Raw genomic sequence first — 17,212 nt, forward strand, 5'->3', positions numbered from 1 at the left:
AGAATTTGAGTACGTAACATGAATGCTGATTAATCGTTAACATCCATAATTCATCTCAAGACACGTGAGTTGTGAAGAAGCACAATAAACCGCATTGGACTACTACATCAACTTAGTTTATGTGTTTCAGGGCGCATATTTAATTATATGATTCTTATTTAATAATATACATGTATATACACATAAAAAAATTCAAAATTAATGAGTGCACGTACTACCTCAAAGTTGGGTCGGCCTCTGGTTAGGGTTGAGGTTGAGGTTGATTTGAAATTGAAACTTTATTTGAATGTTTGATTTGAATCTTAATAACTTTTCTTATCATATACATGCAAAATTCGCAATTTGGGAAAAAAATTAAATTTCTACAATTCTTACAATCTTATAAAAAGAAAAAATTATAGTTCATACATAAAGTATAAAAATGTTTTAAACATGTTATGATAAACTTTCAAATGTACATAATTTTTACACACATATATTCATTCGTTGAATAAATCAACATTAGTAGTAACTAGTTATTTTTTAATATAAGTATCCCGTTTCACAACAATATGATTCATGATTGCCAATCATCCACGTTTGGTTCCATTAAGGGACAAGCGGAATGATGAATGAGTTCCATCTAAAGACTTCACCCATTCAAATGCAGTCCAAAAAATTGTAGAGCTTCAATACCGAAAGAAACCAAGTAAGCATCTGTTCTACATGAACTCTTGATATGACGATCCAAGCGTACTTTCTCAAAATTATCTTTTTTTCTAATAAGAACATGGTCAATTAGAAATTATTATGTTCATGATTCTTCTTCCACTGATATATGGATAAAATGCAGTTGAAGGCATTAGTGATTGCTTACCAACCAAGAATAACTTGTAATAAAACAAGACAACTCTTAAAATTTTAAGTAAACGTAACATATTAAAGTTCTTTTCCCCAATGACAATGACAATTTTTTCTTTCAATTTCATCCCTTCCTCCCTGCAGTTACAAAGTGGTTGATTGGGGTTGAATTGAAGGGTAAAGGAGGTTGTAAGTAAGAAACGACCCTCAGCTTCAAAAAAATAAAATTCCTCCTATTTTAACAGAAAAACAAGGCATGTATCTTATAATGTGATTGAATTTTTTAGCTACTCTTGATCACTAGTGAGTGTACAATAGAACAACTATAATTTGTGAATAAAGCTTGTGCATCCATCAGACATAGCACTATAAAACAGGACGAAATCGTTAGTCCTCCATAGACATGGCTCAATTGTTCAATCTAGACCAAGTGATAAGATTTCAACGTAACTCACGAAGAAAGCTAAACTCGATAAATGGTCATTAAATAGATATCTCCAAATGGTTCATTTAGTTTTCTGAATAATGAGGTTATTTCAACCATGGAAAGAAAACAAAATATCTAATGCAATTGGTCAGGTCAATGACAATCAAGTAGATATCTCCAAACTAATTGTCCACTTGAGTGCATAGGCACATTAAAACAAGATTGTAAAGTCATCAAGTTATTTCAATCTACTCTATGGAATGTCTAAAGAGGGATAAAAGAATTCAAGAGCGTCTTATTTCTAACCTGTCTTCAGTATAGTACGTAGACACGTCTATTTGATGGCTGATTATCAAAAGAGTGCAGTGTGGCAGTTAACTTTTCAATTTTCTGCATACAATAAAGGTTGCTGATAAAAAAGCATAAGAAGGTTCCCAATTGTCTGGCTCAACAAGAGAGAGCACGCGCATCTTTTATCAATGACAGTGGCGTAGCTAGAAAATTGTTCAAATTCCAAAATAGAAAAATTCGTGAAGGATGTCCAAATTAAAGCCAAAATGACTAATTGCAAAACACAATCAACATTCAACGAGGTCTTAATTATGATCTCTTTTTTTTTATATATAAAAATATCAAACAACTTGTATTATAATAAAAAAAGGTGTAGCGTTTTAAAAATTGCACAACAATATTACTAGCTACCATGAAATTTTTAAAAATGAAGGCATAATCCTTTGGGACCTCTTAGACTTGACATCTTTTATTCTGTTCATACTTAAATTATCTCCTAATTATCCTCATATATTTAGCTAGTTTGACAGCTTTTACCCCTAAACGATCTCAACAAAAAAACATGCGATGCACTAGTTATCGCGTGCCCCTTGATATCTCTATAATAATAAAATATATTTTTAGCATTTTGAGTCTATTAATCCTCTCGGATAATTTTTTTTTATGCCAAATTTGTAAAAAAATCATGGAACAAAAAGTTGCACCCAAAGATAAAAGGATGAATTACATATATACACATCTTTTATTTTTTTATTTTCCATTATTCCCTACCTTTTTAAAATATTACATAAATCCCTTATTTCTCCCAGTTTTTCCATTTTTCGAATACATAAATATCTCCACCCAAAATCAAGTTTACCCATTCCTTTTTTAACTCCTTTAATTTCTTCCTAATTTCCCTCCACATGCTTATCAGTTATAATTTTCATATCAATTTAATTTTGAAAAGAATTCTCTCTCCCGTCAATCAAATTCAAGCTACTCAATATGTATATTTCTCTTCTCTGCCGCATCAAGTTCAATGACAAAATTGTATTCTTTAACGTGTTCTCTCATCTCTAATGAATAGTTTCTCATGATTCTTACTGAAAAATGGGTCATGAGATCTATTATTAAGCAATATGCAAACAATGCATATATATTATTTATGTGTCTTCTTTTAATTTCGAATTTTCATTCTCTTTTAGGATTTTGGTGATAAGGTAGTTTCAAAAATAATGTTTCTACATCTCCATATTATCGTTCATTGTTTTTTCTTCTCATTTTTTAAAAATATTTTTTTATCTCCTGATACATAAGAGATGATGCTCCTTCTTTTAGTAGTGAGAGTACCCAGTTAACCTTACTTAATATTGATTACTCAATTAGTTGATGAAAGATTCATCTTCGACTTCAAAATCGATTGTGGAAAAATGCCTAAAAAAAGGGGAGAAGGTGGAGTTGTTGGTGGCTCCGGTAAGGACTTTAGGTCGAGATATATAGGTGACGCCGTTGTTGAAAGTGGAAAAAAATTGTGGGAGTTGATACAAAGAAAAGGAGAAAGTGTAGAATGATTTCTTTATCATTTTTTTTGCTTTCAACATATTAGATTGTTGATTTTTTTTTTCAATTTTTTTTGTTCATCTTTTTTTGATACATATGGGTTCAGATTTTTAATGTATCTAGTTATTTTTGTTTCTTAAATTAATGTATGATGTTTTCGTTTTAACATTATGATACATTGCAATTTCATCATTCACTTGTTTAAATATTAGTTTTGATACATAACTTTAGTTTAGTGAAATGCAAATTAGATATATCTTGTTCATAGTTATGTACTTGGTACATAATTATTACAAATTTTATTATCTTTTACTACCAGATATATACACTCAAACTTATTCAACTAGAAGGTCATATATATGTAGACACTATTAAATATCAATGTTGATTCATAAACACTAATATTCTTATAACAATATTCGTTTATATCAACTCACCACTATGTTATGTATCACACGAAAAAAATGCTATTGAGATTAATAACATGTATAATGTATCTTTTATAAAACACACTATTTTCAAACAAAATAAGATAATAGTAATGTATCATGCACTAACTTTTTAGGCATGATACATAAATTTTAATTTATACTAAATGTATCCGATACATAGCTACTATTTTCGACTTTTTTGAATCTGTTACGATTTGAGAGAGATTTGAGAGAAGAAAATTTAAAATTTGAATTGTTTGAAGTTGTTGCGATTTGGGAAAGATTGACATCAAATTGATTTGCGTGATTTGGGGAACTGACAATTAATTTTACGTTTAATTTCCTTTTTAATCTAAAATGTCAAGTTATCTAATGTATCAATTGCTATGTATCTGGATGAATGTGATGTATTCGGATGACACAAATTTGAAAGGATTTTTGTAAATTGGAAAAAGCTAAGGACAAGATGTAATTTGCTTCGAAGTTCCTAAAAACATGTATCAAATTCATAACATAATGAATCAGATACATAATATTGCTTTCTTTTTACTGTGATTTATTCATAACTGCACTTTATTACAGTAAACACAACTTTTCACAATCATGTTGTTTCAGATACATTATTATCAAAAACAAAACCATACATTATATAAATAGTGTATCTAAAACATAACATGTATCATATTCACAAAATTTTATATTTTAACAATGTGAACAAATTATTATCAATCAGAATTGTACACAAAGTTGAACAAAATTTCATTTTGAATAGTAACATTTCAATTTATTGTATCAAAAGTTCATAAGCTAACAGTATGTTGTAGTGTAGATTATTGTATCAATGGAAAACCTATAAATTGAAAATTATCAAACTGGAACATCAATGCATTTTTAAAAAGTTTGTTTCAACCATCTTTGGGAAATATAAGTTCGTTTATCGTGACCTTCTTGTCCACAACACTTTGTCTGTATTGTTAGCTTTTCATTTGATTTTTTTTCCCTGATTCCTTAATCGTCCATGCATTCTTTTGTATCAAGGTGGCAACACAATTTCTTTCAAAACAAATTCTGAAATTAACCAATCTTTCTTATCCGGCATTGGAACCATGAAACTTCATGTGTTTGCTAATGCATCCAGTTTGTAGTAATCATAGTAATAGGGATATAGATCGTAATATTCTTGCTCTTTAAAATAGCAATTGTGTGTACACACAAGTTATCTCGTCAAGTTGAAATATCCCAGAATTACATATATTTTTTTTCTCAAGACAAACAATGTATATTCGTCTACCTTCATACACTGAAAAAATAATTTCAGAAGATACAACAACCTGCAAACATTTAAAAGTTAGTGATACATTGCATGATAATTCACTACAAAGCAGCTAATGTCTCATTAATCATTCAAAGATATAGTACAGTGAGCTGCAAAAAAAACAAGATATATTAATCACTAATTTTAATATAGAATTAATACAATAAGTATCTAATACATCTTCTTGTACACACTTTACTACATGTATCATATACACATAAACAAACTGATACAATAAATATGACAATAAACAGTAAGAAGTTCCTTAAGAGAGAAGAATCGATTAATACATGTTGAGATCTGAATATAATAGCCAATAACATGTTATTTACTTATTTCATAAAAACAAAATTGTTACGCATTCTTCATTAAAAAAATGCATATAACATTGAAAAGTCGCAACCACGAATTTGTCAATGGAGTATAAAGGAACCGCAAAGAGATACAACTCTCACAATGATCAGCACTTAGTATCCACTCCATCAAAAAAACTTCTGAATTAACTGATGTCTTCAGTTGCTCCAAAATAAATCTATGTGGCAAAGAAAATTTGAACTATGTTACCTGGCAAACGTAGTATCAATTTTTTTCACAAGTAGCGATTTCTGGGGTGGAATCAGAAAGACCCTTACTACCACTTTTTGCACTCTCAGGCAAAGGTCGATTAGAATCATTGTTCGACTCTCTGTCAAATTCTTTGACATGAGAGTTGCTTCATAATTTGAATGGTTCTTCAATGAAAAGGGAGAAGAAATTTGAATTTTGGATTTTTTGGTTCCTTTACGCTATATGACTGAATCATTGATAGTAGTCTGGAATGGAATAACACAATTTATGGGATCTTAATTTGATTTTCAAATTTTTTCCCTTAATTAGCGCAACAGATGGATATTATGGGAACTTAATTTGATTTTCAGTTTTATTTTCCCTTAATAAGCGCCATAGATGGATACATAATGTATCAACAATAATGTATCGGGATCCTTAGTTATGTAACCAGAATGTCTAAAAAATATGGGATTTATCTAATTAGAATAAAGAGTAGGGATAGAAGGTAATTTCATTCTTACACTATGGGATTTTTAAAATTTATACAAGATAAAAACCAAGTCGTGGTAAAATATGTGTAGTACTTGTGGGCTGGGCCAATCATTTTCTGGCCCACACAAAAAAATGGGTTAGCCCGACCTGACCCATCAAATTTCAAAGCATGTATGGGTTGGCCAGGATGGGGTGGGTCAGCTCATATTGACAGCTCTAGGGAACACTTATAAATGGGGTCCAACATTCGTAAGCAACAAATTGGGATGGGTCAGACTCTCATACCATGTAAATATATGACACCTAGACCTAACTCAATCCAAAAGTTAGCTCATAAAGGGAGGTTTATCCACAGTGGCGGACCTACACTTGGTCAAGGGGTGTCGAGCGACACCCCTTCGTCGGAAAATTACGTTGTATATTGGCCGAATTTTAGTTTAATAAAATATAAATACATAAATTGACACCTCTTGAAACAAGTTGAAGGTTTGGTTTATTGGTAAGGGGCTTGCAAACACTTCATGAGGTCATGCGTTCAAGCCCTACTAGCCTCATTATATATTTTTTTTACTATCCGTACCCTTTCACCAGAAAATGACAATTTTTATACATGATTAAATTTATTTCTTAAGTATATAAAGTAGAAGTTTATTCTTGTGTTTACTTCTTCATATTTTGAACATTATATTATAGTAAAAGTTTTGACTCTTGTGATGTTGTATATAAGTGTCTAGGCTAGCTAGAGCTAAAGCTATAAAAATGGCAGAGTTAATTAATTAGGACAAAAATATTATGTGTACCTAATAACAAGTAGGTCCGGAGATATTATGCCCAAATAAAAAAAACAAGACTAACAACAAATTAAATTAAGGTTTGAAAGAGATATTGTCACAATTAATGAAGATGAGGTAGCTAGGTTCCAACTCCGTTTGAGAAGAAGCATTTCACCGTTGGAACGGGTCCAGAAGTGGGCACACAGTAGACACAAGGGATGTTGTTAGGCATAAGTGAAGTCATTCTCAACAGGGAACATAAGCCCCTAAAACCCAAACGGGGTTTCACAATCTATGTCCCCCTCTACTATATATATCTCCCCACTAGCTAGCTAAGTTTGAGCCAATTATGAATATAAATAATGTGATCGATGCAAAAAAAGCCAGCCAGCATCATGATATGATATGATATACTCACATGCAAGTAGCCAAATTAAAGGTACTTTTTTGGGCCTTTTGATTTTTGTCCAATACAATTAAGATGTGTCCCAATGACATGGAGTCTGCGCTTGCATTTATTAATAAGTACTCATCGCTAGCTGCTGCTATTACATTACACACCTGCATTAGTGCGCAACTCCTCTTCTCAGCTGGTTTGATTGTTACTGCTCATGCCTTCATTATATTCTCTTCTTCGTCGTTTTTCACTTTAATATTTTCATACAATACGTCACACTATATTACAAACTACTATATACCAACTAGTAAGAGATTATATTGTATTAAATCAGCTCCTATCTACTTTTGACTATACATCTTTTGATAATAATACACGTACTACACCCTGCTTGACAATGATTTCTGGTGCGTGCATCAGAAACAACTTATCTATCTCTAAGGTATAAGGCATGAGCGGAGGTACCCTAGGGTATCCGATTCGAACTCCCTTCGTTGAAAAATTACTTAATGTATATATATTTTAGATATTGAAACATGCTTTGACTTACTCGTATGTTTACGTTTTTATATTTTGAATGTTCTTAGTGAAAATCCTGCTTTCATCACTGAAGGTCTGTGTCGACTCTATCTTCTCCTCAAACCCCATTTTATAGGATTACACCTGATATGTTATTGGTGCCTATCTTTGAGAACCATGTAGGTACTTTTTCCTACTTTGAGAACTCTATTATACCCGGTCTGGACTTACTCATATGTTTATTTTTTTATATTTTCAATCTTCTTAATGAAAATTTAATTGCTTCCATCACTGAAGGTCTATGCATACTCTATACTTTCTTCGAACCCCATTTTATAGGATTACACTAAATGTGTTGTTGTTGCCAGTATCTTTGAGAACCATGTATGCACTTGTTCCTACTTTGAGAACTCGTGAATATTTATATGAATAATTTTTAAAGATATACACAAAATTCAAATTGAAAATCATCCGTACATTTACTCTACTTCCGTCACTAGGCAATCTGTAGATGCAGCTCATCTGAACCAATACTTAAAAATGAGGTTTGAACTCATAATTTCAGAAATAGAATGGGTTAGTGTTAAAAGGTTAAACCAATAAAACTTAAATAATGAATTTGTCTCTCCTATTTATCTATATTTAGAAGTGTCAAATGGATGAATTAAATTAAATTAAATTTGAATGGGTCAAATTTAATTGAGTTAATATATGGGTGGTCATATAACCTGCCCAAAAATTATTTGAGTCCAGATGGATTAACTAATGAGTCATATTACTCATCCAACTCTTACCAACTTATTTAATAACACTACCAAACAACATTAATTATTTTTTCTTTATTATTTATGGCTTTATAAATGTTAAACGATTTTTTTTTATTCTTTTTGTCAATATCTCAAAAATCTATTTAGGCTACCTATTTAGCTAAAATCAACACAATTTTTAGATGTAAAAATTTAGCAAGTCAAAATGAGTTGACCTCTTAATAAATGGATAAATTATATAAGGTAATTTTATCACCCTACCTAGACATGAGGATGGGAAGCTAGGAAGATTTTTCCGTCTATTCGCGCATATTAATATATAAATAAAAAATAAATATATACATACATTGAATCATTGACAATTTAACGATAAAAGAAAAATGTAATTTAACTGGTTATAGCATAATCTTACTCTATTTACAAAATCATTATGCCAATTAAGCTTATTATGAAGAGTTACCTAATTTGCTCATCAAAGATTGTGTGTATAGTTGTATTAACTATAAATTCAATTTATTTACTCATCTAGATGATTTAAACTACTCACTTCTTATAACATGTGAGAGGAAGTATATAATATATTGGCGGCTTAATTAATTGATTTTATATACAAATATAATCATCGTGACACGTATGCATAAAGATTAGGTAAGGTTCCTTTGGATTTTTATTTATATACTAATAAATAAATAAATAAATAAGAGTGTTTGAAAGAGGATATAAAATTAATAAACATAACTAACTCTTTTTGATTTTCCACTTGCTGTTTTATTGGAGTTTGATTAAATTTGGATTCTCGTAGGAAAGTATCATATTGGGGGCGCACCCTAACAAAGGCGACTATGTATCTAGAGGGACTCAAACTCAAGAGATAAGAATGAAGGAGTATTTATCACTCCACCATAACTCTTTTTGGTAACGGAACAACTCTACATCTACATACATTGTATACAAAAGTACGTATAGAGCCAAAGGCAGCAGAGAGAAAACATCATGTTTGGAAAACACTGAAGTTACGTTAATTGTTCCTTCTTTTAATTTGGACAGACACGTTATCCAGTCTGTTGACAGGTTGGGGGTCCGTTTTGGAATCGTTTTGCAACGTTCAATTAAAAAGCCCCGCACCCTTCCACATTTAAATTTCAAATCAGATGCATGCAGGATGTTCCATCGTACCCCATGTGTAATCCTCCACGTGGAGGTCATAGTCGAGGAAATCAAATTTCTTGTTCACTTGTAATTTAAATACAAGAAAAGTGTATGTATAACTGAAGATTTCTCGTAAAAAAAAAGTTTATAAAGAGTTACAAAATCAAATTTCTTGTCAAATCCACATGTTTGGTAAGGTGGAAATCACTCTGATCAAAACTTCCCAACACCTTCTTCTTGTTGGGTGTGTTTGGTAAGGAGAAAAAAATATTTTAATTTTCATGTTCACTTAGTCAAATTGTTTTGAAAAATAATTTTCGTAAAATGAGGAAAATGACTTCTTCTATAAAAGTTGGAAAACAAATTCAATATGTGATATTCCAAATTCATTATTTCTTATTTCTTGATCCCCCATCAACCCAATGCTCCCAACCCTTAACATTCCAAAAATAAAAAAATGACATATTTTAATATTTAAGAAGCTAAATAACCAAACAAATATTATGACATGTTTGATATTACAAATTTTAAAAATCTTACAATTCATTTTTATTTTTATTTTAAAAAGAAGGTTTTTTCTTAAATTTCATTCCCGAGTCAAATAAGGTGGAACGGAATAATATATTAAGTATCTTGTTTACCGAAAACAAAACATATTGTTTTTGCTTCCTACTAAACAAGAATAATTACATAGTATGTGGCCATGTGCGTATATTTCATTTTCATTGACTTGCTAATCTTTTTATTTTGCATGCTCGCAGTGACTCGAATTTCATGTTATTCCATAGACTTTAGTTTAGGAGGAAGACCTTTTGCACGTCTTGTCTGTTGGACGGCTAAAAGTTTTCGATTTATGTGTGTGTGATGAAAATTCTGACGAAGTCAAACCGAGCAATTTGATCTTTTAACAGTTAAAAATGAGAACTGAGAACATATATATTAAAGGATGTACAAATAACAAGTGTATTACATTCGTTAATTTGATATAAATATCTCGCGCTAGTAAAGTTTTATGGTCATGGTAATAGTTACTGGTCTCTTATGGCCTATAAGTGAAAATGTTAGTCATTTTGCTTTCGAAGGTGTTGAATTTTGATTAGCATTATGATAAGAAAAAAGTTAGTACTCCACTTACAATGTCATCCCGCTTCATTATAGGTTGACAGGAGGTATAAATTAGTTCAAGAAAATATGATTCACTTGATTAGGTGAAATTTGGACGGGCTAATACTCGCCTATTTATTTTGCTTAGTTCTTTTTGACCTGTAAAATTTAGGCCATATATATGTTGGACTGATCTGAGCTGAACATGTAGTCTAAGTTGACTAAAATGAAATCTTGTCAAAACATTTATCATATAATATCTTTTTTGTTTGATATGTTATCTTTAGTTATAATAGATAATTTTTTGGTAATTAAATTAAAAAATAAAATTAGGTAAGAGTTGAGCTATAACCCATTATTTACTGCATTTTTATCTATCTTATCTTAATCGATCCAAGTAACTTTTGGACGGATTAATGATCTTTTCAAATTCAAGTGTCCTACGTGATCATCAGTCCCAAGTATAATAATCATAGTTGATCAAAGAACGGTGTACCACATAGTAGATAAACGCAGTGACAGAGGCAGAAGCCGGCTGTGGTTTGGACAGTGTCCAAATTGTGTATTTGTATCGAAAACTCTATTAAATATGTATGTATATTAAATTTAGTTACTAATTATTATATTTCGATATCATCATTCTAAAATTCAAAATCATAAAATTGAAGTTTTTACTCCACCTCTAAACTTAAAAGGACATTATTAGTTAGTAGAGTTGCACAAGAAACTAACAATACCGTCACTAAATCTTAATACATCATTTCTTGGCATTGTAAAGCGTTTAGCTATATCTACAAAGACATAATTCAAAGAGTCATGAATGAAGGATATATAATATTAATGCATTTCCTATCTTTCACTGACAAATACATATCATGATAATTTACCGTCTTACATGGTATAAGTTGATTTCTCGGATGAAAAAAATCGAAATCAAATAGTAATAACTATTACTTGAGCAATCATATAAAAAATCAACTCTGCATTATATCCATTGACAACCAAAAGGGAACAAAAAAAAATGATTCATTTCTAATCCCAAAACATCCTTAACATTCCACTTTGCACTAAGTACTAACACAAGAGATACAAATTAAGTACAGTAATATAACAAAAGAGAAGATATATAATAATAATATAGTACTACTAGTTATAGTAAGTTTTATTTTCCTTTGCCCTTCCAAATACTTTTCTTTACCTTTTCACTACTGGATGGAACTTTTGCTGAAAAAACAGAGTACCCTCCTTTGTCTTGATTCTTCCCACTACCTTTCTTCATGCTGGCTTTGTTGTTAGAACCACTTTTTCCATAACCTTTTTCCTTTGGAATAATTGTACTCTTATTCGCATTTCTAACAACATGATGACTTGGTCCTGAAGATGCATCAGACGCCATCGAATCATCAGTATCATCATCATCATTAATTATCTTCTTGCGACGACCTTGTCCTAAAATACCATCTTCATTATCAAAATCACCTTCGCAATTCATCTCATCATCTTCATCATTCGTAGGTGAGCCAATGTACATTGTCCATCCAGATTCACAACTGTGACATTCTTCCCCCTCATTAAAAATATGAGACTTAGGGTCCATAATTTATTTTTTTTAAAAAAAAACAGAGTATCTTAGAAAGAAGTAAAAAGACCAGAACAAAAAAGTAGAGTTTATTGGTACATGTTAAAAAGGCAAAAGAAAGCTGAATCAAAACACCTGTATAGAACAAACATGCCCCAATCTTATACTACTTCTGAAAGCAACCCTCGAAAAATTATTTATTTTTGAATTTAATTAAATTTTCACCACCACTTGGATATATATGTACATGTACAACTACATCGCCATTATTTACATGTACAGAGGGACAGGTAGAAGGTGTCAAAGATGATAGAGAAAACACTTGTTTTTTTTACAATAACAAAAGGCACAAAAAACGACCTATCGAGTAAATATAAAAGGACAGAAAATTGGGCTAATTACTTAGGTTGTAAAAAAAAAAAAAAAACAATGGTACATATATATCTTTACTTCTCTGAATTCTGAACGTGGACTCATTTAATAAGAAGCTCTGCTTTGAATGCAGAATGCAGGGGAGAGTGCAAGCCTATATGCTACTCTGAAGAAAATATATATACTAAACTTTTTATTTTATTTTATTGTTGTTAATGTGAGAAAAAAGGACCTCTCTCTGAGTGTCAATACTTATTTCTATGTCATGTCAAATAAAAACAAGAGGTTGGGAGTAAATAAATTATGCAGCTTTTTCATCTGCTAGAAAAAAAAAATTGAAAGTAGGCCAACTGGAGTTGTCTTGTAGTAAGTTCTGTGACTTTACAAGGAGACATAGCTTTTATTTTATATTTTTACTAATGCTTTTTTCTTGCTAGTACATACAAGTATACTATATGATCCATTTGTAATTTCACAACTTTTTGCTCTATTTTTGTTTAATTCTGATAGTCAAAAATTATTGATGAACTAATTCAGATTCGTGCTTCTTACCATGTGTTTTTTTTCTTCTATTTTCAAGATTTTAATCTGAGGTCTCTAGTCAATGATGGAGGAATTACATCCATTTTACCGCACCCCTTAGTAGTACAATCTTTCACTCATGATTAGTAATTGTGCAACTTAAATCTTTAACTTTCTATTTTGTTATACAGGTACTATATATACTACTCTCTCGGTCACATTTTGAATTTTGAGAGCCAAACTATGTAGTTTGATTGTAAATTCTACTATGAAATTCTTAAGTTTTTAGAAACAAAAAAATATATATTTGAAAATTACGATCAAATAAAATTATGGATTCTTTGCAATTCAAATTTAAGTGACATATGAAAAAGCTATAGTCAAAGAAAAATTTGTTTGAATTTCAAAATTTGAAAGGTGCCACATAAATTGGGGCAAAACGAATATTTTCTTTGTTAGTTCATTTTGAAAAGAATGATACATTTCTACGGTTGGGAATATCTTAAGTATAAATTTTCCAATTTGCCTTTAATGAGAAATGCTTTATCGTCACACAAATATTATGATATATTTAAAATCACGAGTTTCATTTTTTCACATAAAATTCTACTGAGTCAAATTATGTCACATTAATTGAAACGGGGTGTAATAACTTATGGTTCTTTCCTTGTTAGTACTGTCATTTTCAAATGGTGATCTGGAATGTGGTTAGATCTAGAATTTAGGATAGTATTAATTATGAAAGTATTTGTAAGCATTCATGCTAGTTTCTATAAGCTTATTAAAGCCAAAGAAGTCATTTTTTTTTCCCAAGGGAAGGTGCAAATAAGAGTATTAATTAACCAGTTGAGGATATATTGAAATGGGGCATGTCTTGCCTCTTAATGACTTTTTAGTTGTTTCTCACATTGTAATCCTAAGGCATGGCTTATTATAAGGAAATGCTAGACAGGCAAGGCCCATCTATTATTCTTGCTGTTTGTCCTTTTGAGAGATCATATCTTGTATTGCATATGTCTTGGGCTCCATGTGATGTTCTTTTCCAAATTCTTTTTGACAATAGGACAAATATCCCAAGGCTGGAAAGATCCAATCTAATTAAACACTAGTTCCCTCCCTCTTCCTTCTTTTTGCCTCTGTATTCACGGCAGAGTCAGAATTTTCACTAAGAGATCAATATACACAAAAGAGTTAAGGAGATTCCACATTTGTTATTTATATATAAAAAAATATAGAGTGTGTAATTTTTTTGCGAAGAAGATTTGGATGAATCCCTTGTGCCTCTAGCTTGGCTTATAGGTGTAGAGTGCCAGAGTATAATTTTTTGAGCAATAAGATAATGCTTTGTCTGTATTCAAGTCAAACATAGATATGACAAATCTTTGTCGTTCACACTAGAAAGGTTTTTAATTCGTTTAACACATATACAATTCCTTAATTCACTCTTTTTTTCATGTTGTTATCCTAATTATTGTACTTTATTTACTGTCCTGGTTTTAGGTTCGACCACCCTGAAAAGTGTTTCAACAACACCTTCCTGCTAGTTTCTTGAACTCTTTAATGCATTCATTGAACATGTGCATAGTTGTAAAGTTCACTAAAATCTTGTCATATTAAAAAAAAACAATAATAACTGTACACCTAATTAGCTAATTCCCAGACAGGAATAAACATGTTACAAGGAGAAAAAAAAAAACCATTGAGGGTGCAGTCTCTTAGCAAAAATCCCGACTCTATCACTGGGTGCGGTAGTATAGTTTGGATAAAATTAGAGAACATTTTGGTAGGAAGTACTTTATATGAGTTCACAATTTACTCCGAATTAGTTGAGCTAGTGAATTTCGAATATGTCAAACAAAAAAGAGGAGCAATTGGTAGACTAGACATTTTGTGCAGCTCTTGGAGAATAAGTAAGAGGCTTTGCTATATACAAAGGCTTATTATAATTTCCAGCAAAAACTACCACAATTTTAGGCTCAGGATCTAGGATATTTATTTGATGTCTTTTCTTAATTTCCTCATCAGTCTCAACCAAATGCTCTGTTGAAGCAGAGTTTTGGCCACAGAAAATGAGAAAAATTAATGCAAAAGCAATGGTAGCGACAATGACTGCTAGACCAAAATAAATGTATGGAATTGGTGAGTTCCATTGCCAAAATTCAGCTGAAGTGCCTGTTGAATTCATTTTTTGCTTCCTACTTTGTATCTTAGTTGCCTCTTTTAAAAAAGTATTTTTGCTTGTGTTCTGCATGAAATCAGCTAAGTGACTGGCTTTTTATAGACACTAGAAGAATTAACTAATTGTGGATATTGCACATAGTTGGATGATATGATTCTACCTGATATATATATTCCCTCAATCTCACATAAGATTTAACTTGGCCCATCGAACATTTAAGTTTATAATTATTAATATCAAGTTGAAAAATACTTCTTTTGGAAATATGAAAGGGCAGATATGTTATTGGGAAGCTATGTTGCCCCGAGTATCCAAAAATACTGCCACACCTGTGTGATGTGTCGGATTCTCAAAAATACACTTTGAAGAATCCAATACGAACCTGTCTGAATCCAAATAACATAGTTGGGAAGTTACATTTGCGGTTCAAATGATTATGTTGTCAATCTTCAAGCTAGTTAGTCGTTCTTGACTTTAATTGGTTAAAATATTTTTTCTAGAAAAACAAGTTTCTTAAAAAAATAGGAAAAATGACTACCTAGTGAAAGTATGAAAAAATAGTTTCATAAGTGACATTCCAAGCTCACCGTCTTAATTCTCACAACTCCAAATGCTCCCAATCCCCATTATGGTTCCCTTAAATCAGTCCCTCTCACAACTCCCTCATTCAATATTTGTCATGCTAAGAATAGGGGTTTTGGAAGAATACAGGCTTCACTTCGGGGTTGTCAGGTGTCAAACTTGATATTCAAGATGCTTTCTCAACACAGAAACTCATGGCTGGAAACAATACTTATGGTTTGTTTTGTACTTCGCATTCCATTTTCATAGTATTTTTCTAAATTATATTTTGCTCTTTAGACTATCTTTTGCTTACTTAGCGGTCAAATACAGAAAATAAATTTTAAAAATCACTTATTTTCCTAGAGGCCACAAATAAAAATCCTGGATCCACTACGAGTTAGAAAACATTTTTTGTTCGTAACAAATACGAAGTTAACGGATTATGTTCCTATTCTCCAACATAGCTATAGGGAAAAAGAAGCATCACCTAAAAAGGGAAGGAAATATTCCATTATATGGAAACAAAAGGATGAATCTTGTATGACTTCTGGTAAGGCCTCTAGTCATGAACATGTAAATTATGGTGCCTAATATTCTCTTGCCCTTTAATTCATTCTCTTTATTGCCTACTTTAATCTAATCAAATACTGTACTTATGTTGAACTTATCCATTAGAATGTGTATTTAAATTCCAATTAACAGTATGCTCACAAATGAGGAATAGAATCCCTAATTTAAAATCTCATTTATAAAGCAAAGTAAATAGACTTTGCTCTGAAAAGAAAAAGGTTAAGGAGCTAAATGGATAATAGAATCTGCTACTAATTAACTTACTTTCACATTAATTATGTACCAGTAATGTTAATCCAGTAATGATCAGATTAGAATTATAAAGAGCAATAAGAATCAAAGACAAATGATTGATGGCAAGTGATTTTAGTGCCTATAGAGAAATCTCAATAGTTCGATTTTCCACATGTTACGATGAAACACTTACTATCGTGCCAAAAGGTATAGCTGATAGCAAATACACTTTATTTCTTAGCTAAATTCACCAAACAAGCTCATATTCGAGCATAACCCCGACCTGGATACAGGATACACCAGCTCCCTCGTGGACCTTGCCATAGGCAGAATATTGGTGTTACCCATCACCACGTTAAAATCCCCTCCCCCATTTTCAAAAAAGTAAAGAACATTTTAGTTGCCAATTGTTGATTTATTATCTAAAAAAAAGTACTAGAGGGTTAATTTTGGATTACTAATTCAAAGTTCGAGAACTATAATAACAATAACGCCTTAATTCCAAGCTAGTTAGGATTGAATATATGAATTCTCACGATACATGTCACTCCATATTCAATATTATCTAGATTTACGCTAAATGCACCCTCCTCCTT

General features: G+C 31.1%; 1 protein-coding gene across 1 annotated transcript; it reads right to left on the reverse strand.

Moving 5' to 3' along the window:
- Positions 1-11,582: 11,582 nt before the first annotated feature.
- On the reverse strand, positions 11,583-12,707 carry LOC125859974 (protein SOB FIVE-LIKE 3-like). Its single transcript, XM_049539833.1, has one exon. It carries the CDS (start codon positions 12,191-12,193, stop codon positions 11,759-11,761), a length of 435 nt encoding a protein of 144 aa, XP_049395790.1. The 5' UTR covers positions 12,194-12,707; the 3' UTR covers positions 11,583-11,758.
- Positions 12,708-17,212: the final 4,505 nt, after the last annotated feature.

This window comes from Solanum stenotomum, chromosome 3, assembly GCF_019186545.1.
Source record: "Solanum stenotomum isolate F172 chromosome 3, ASM1918654v1, whole genome shotgun sequence".
Taxonomy (NCBI): Eukaryota; Viridiplantae; Streptophyta; class Magnoliopsida; order Solanales; family Solanaceae; genus Solanum; species Solanum stenotomum.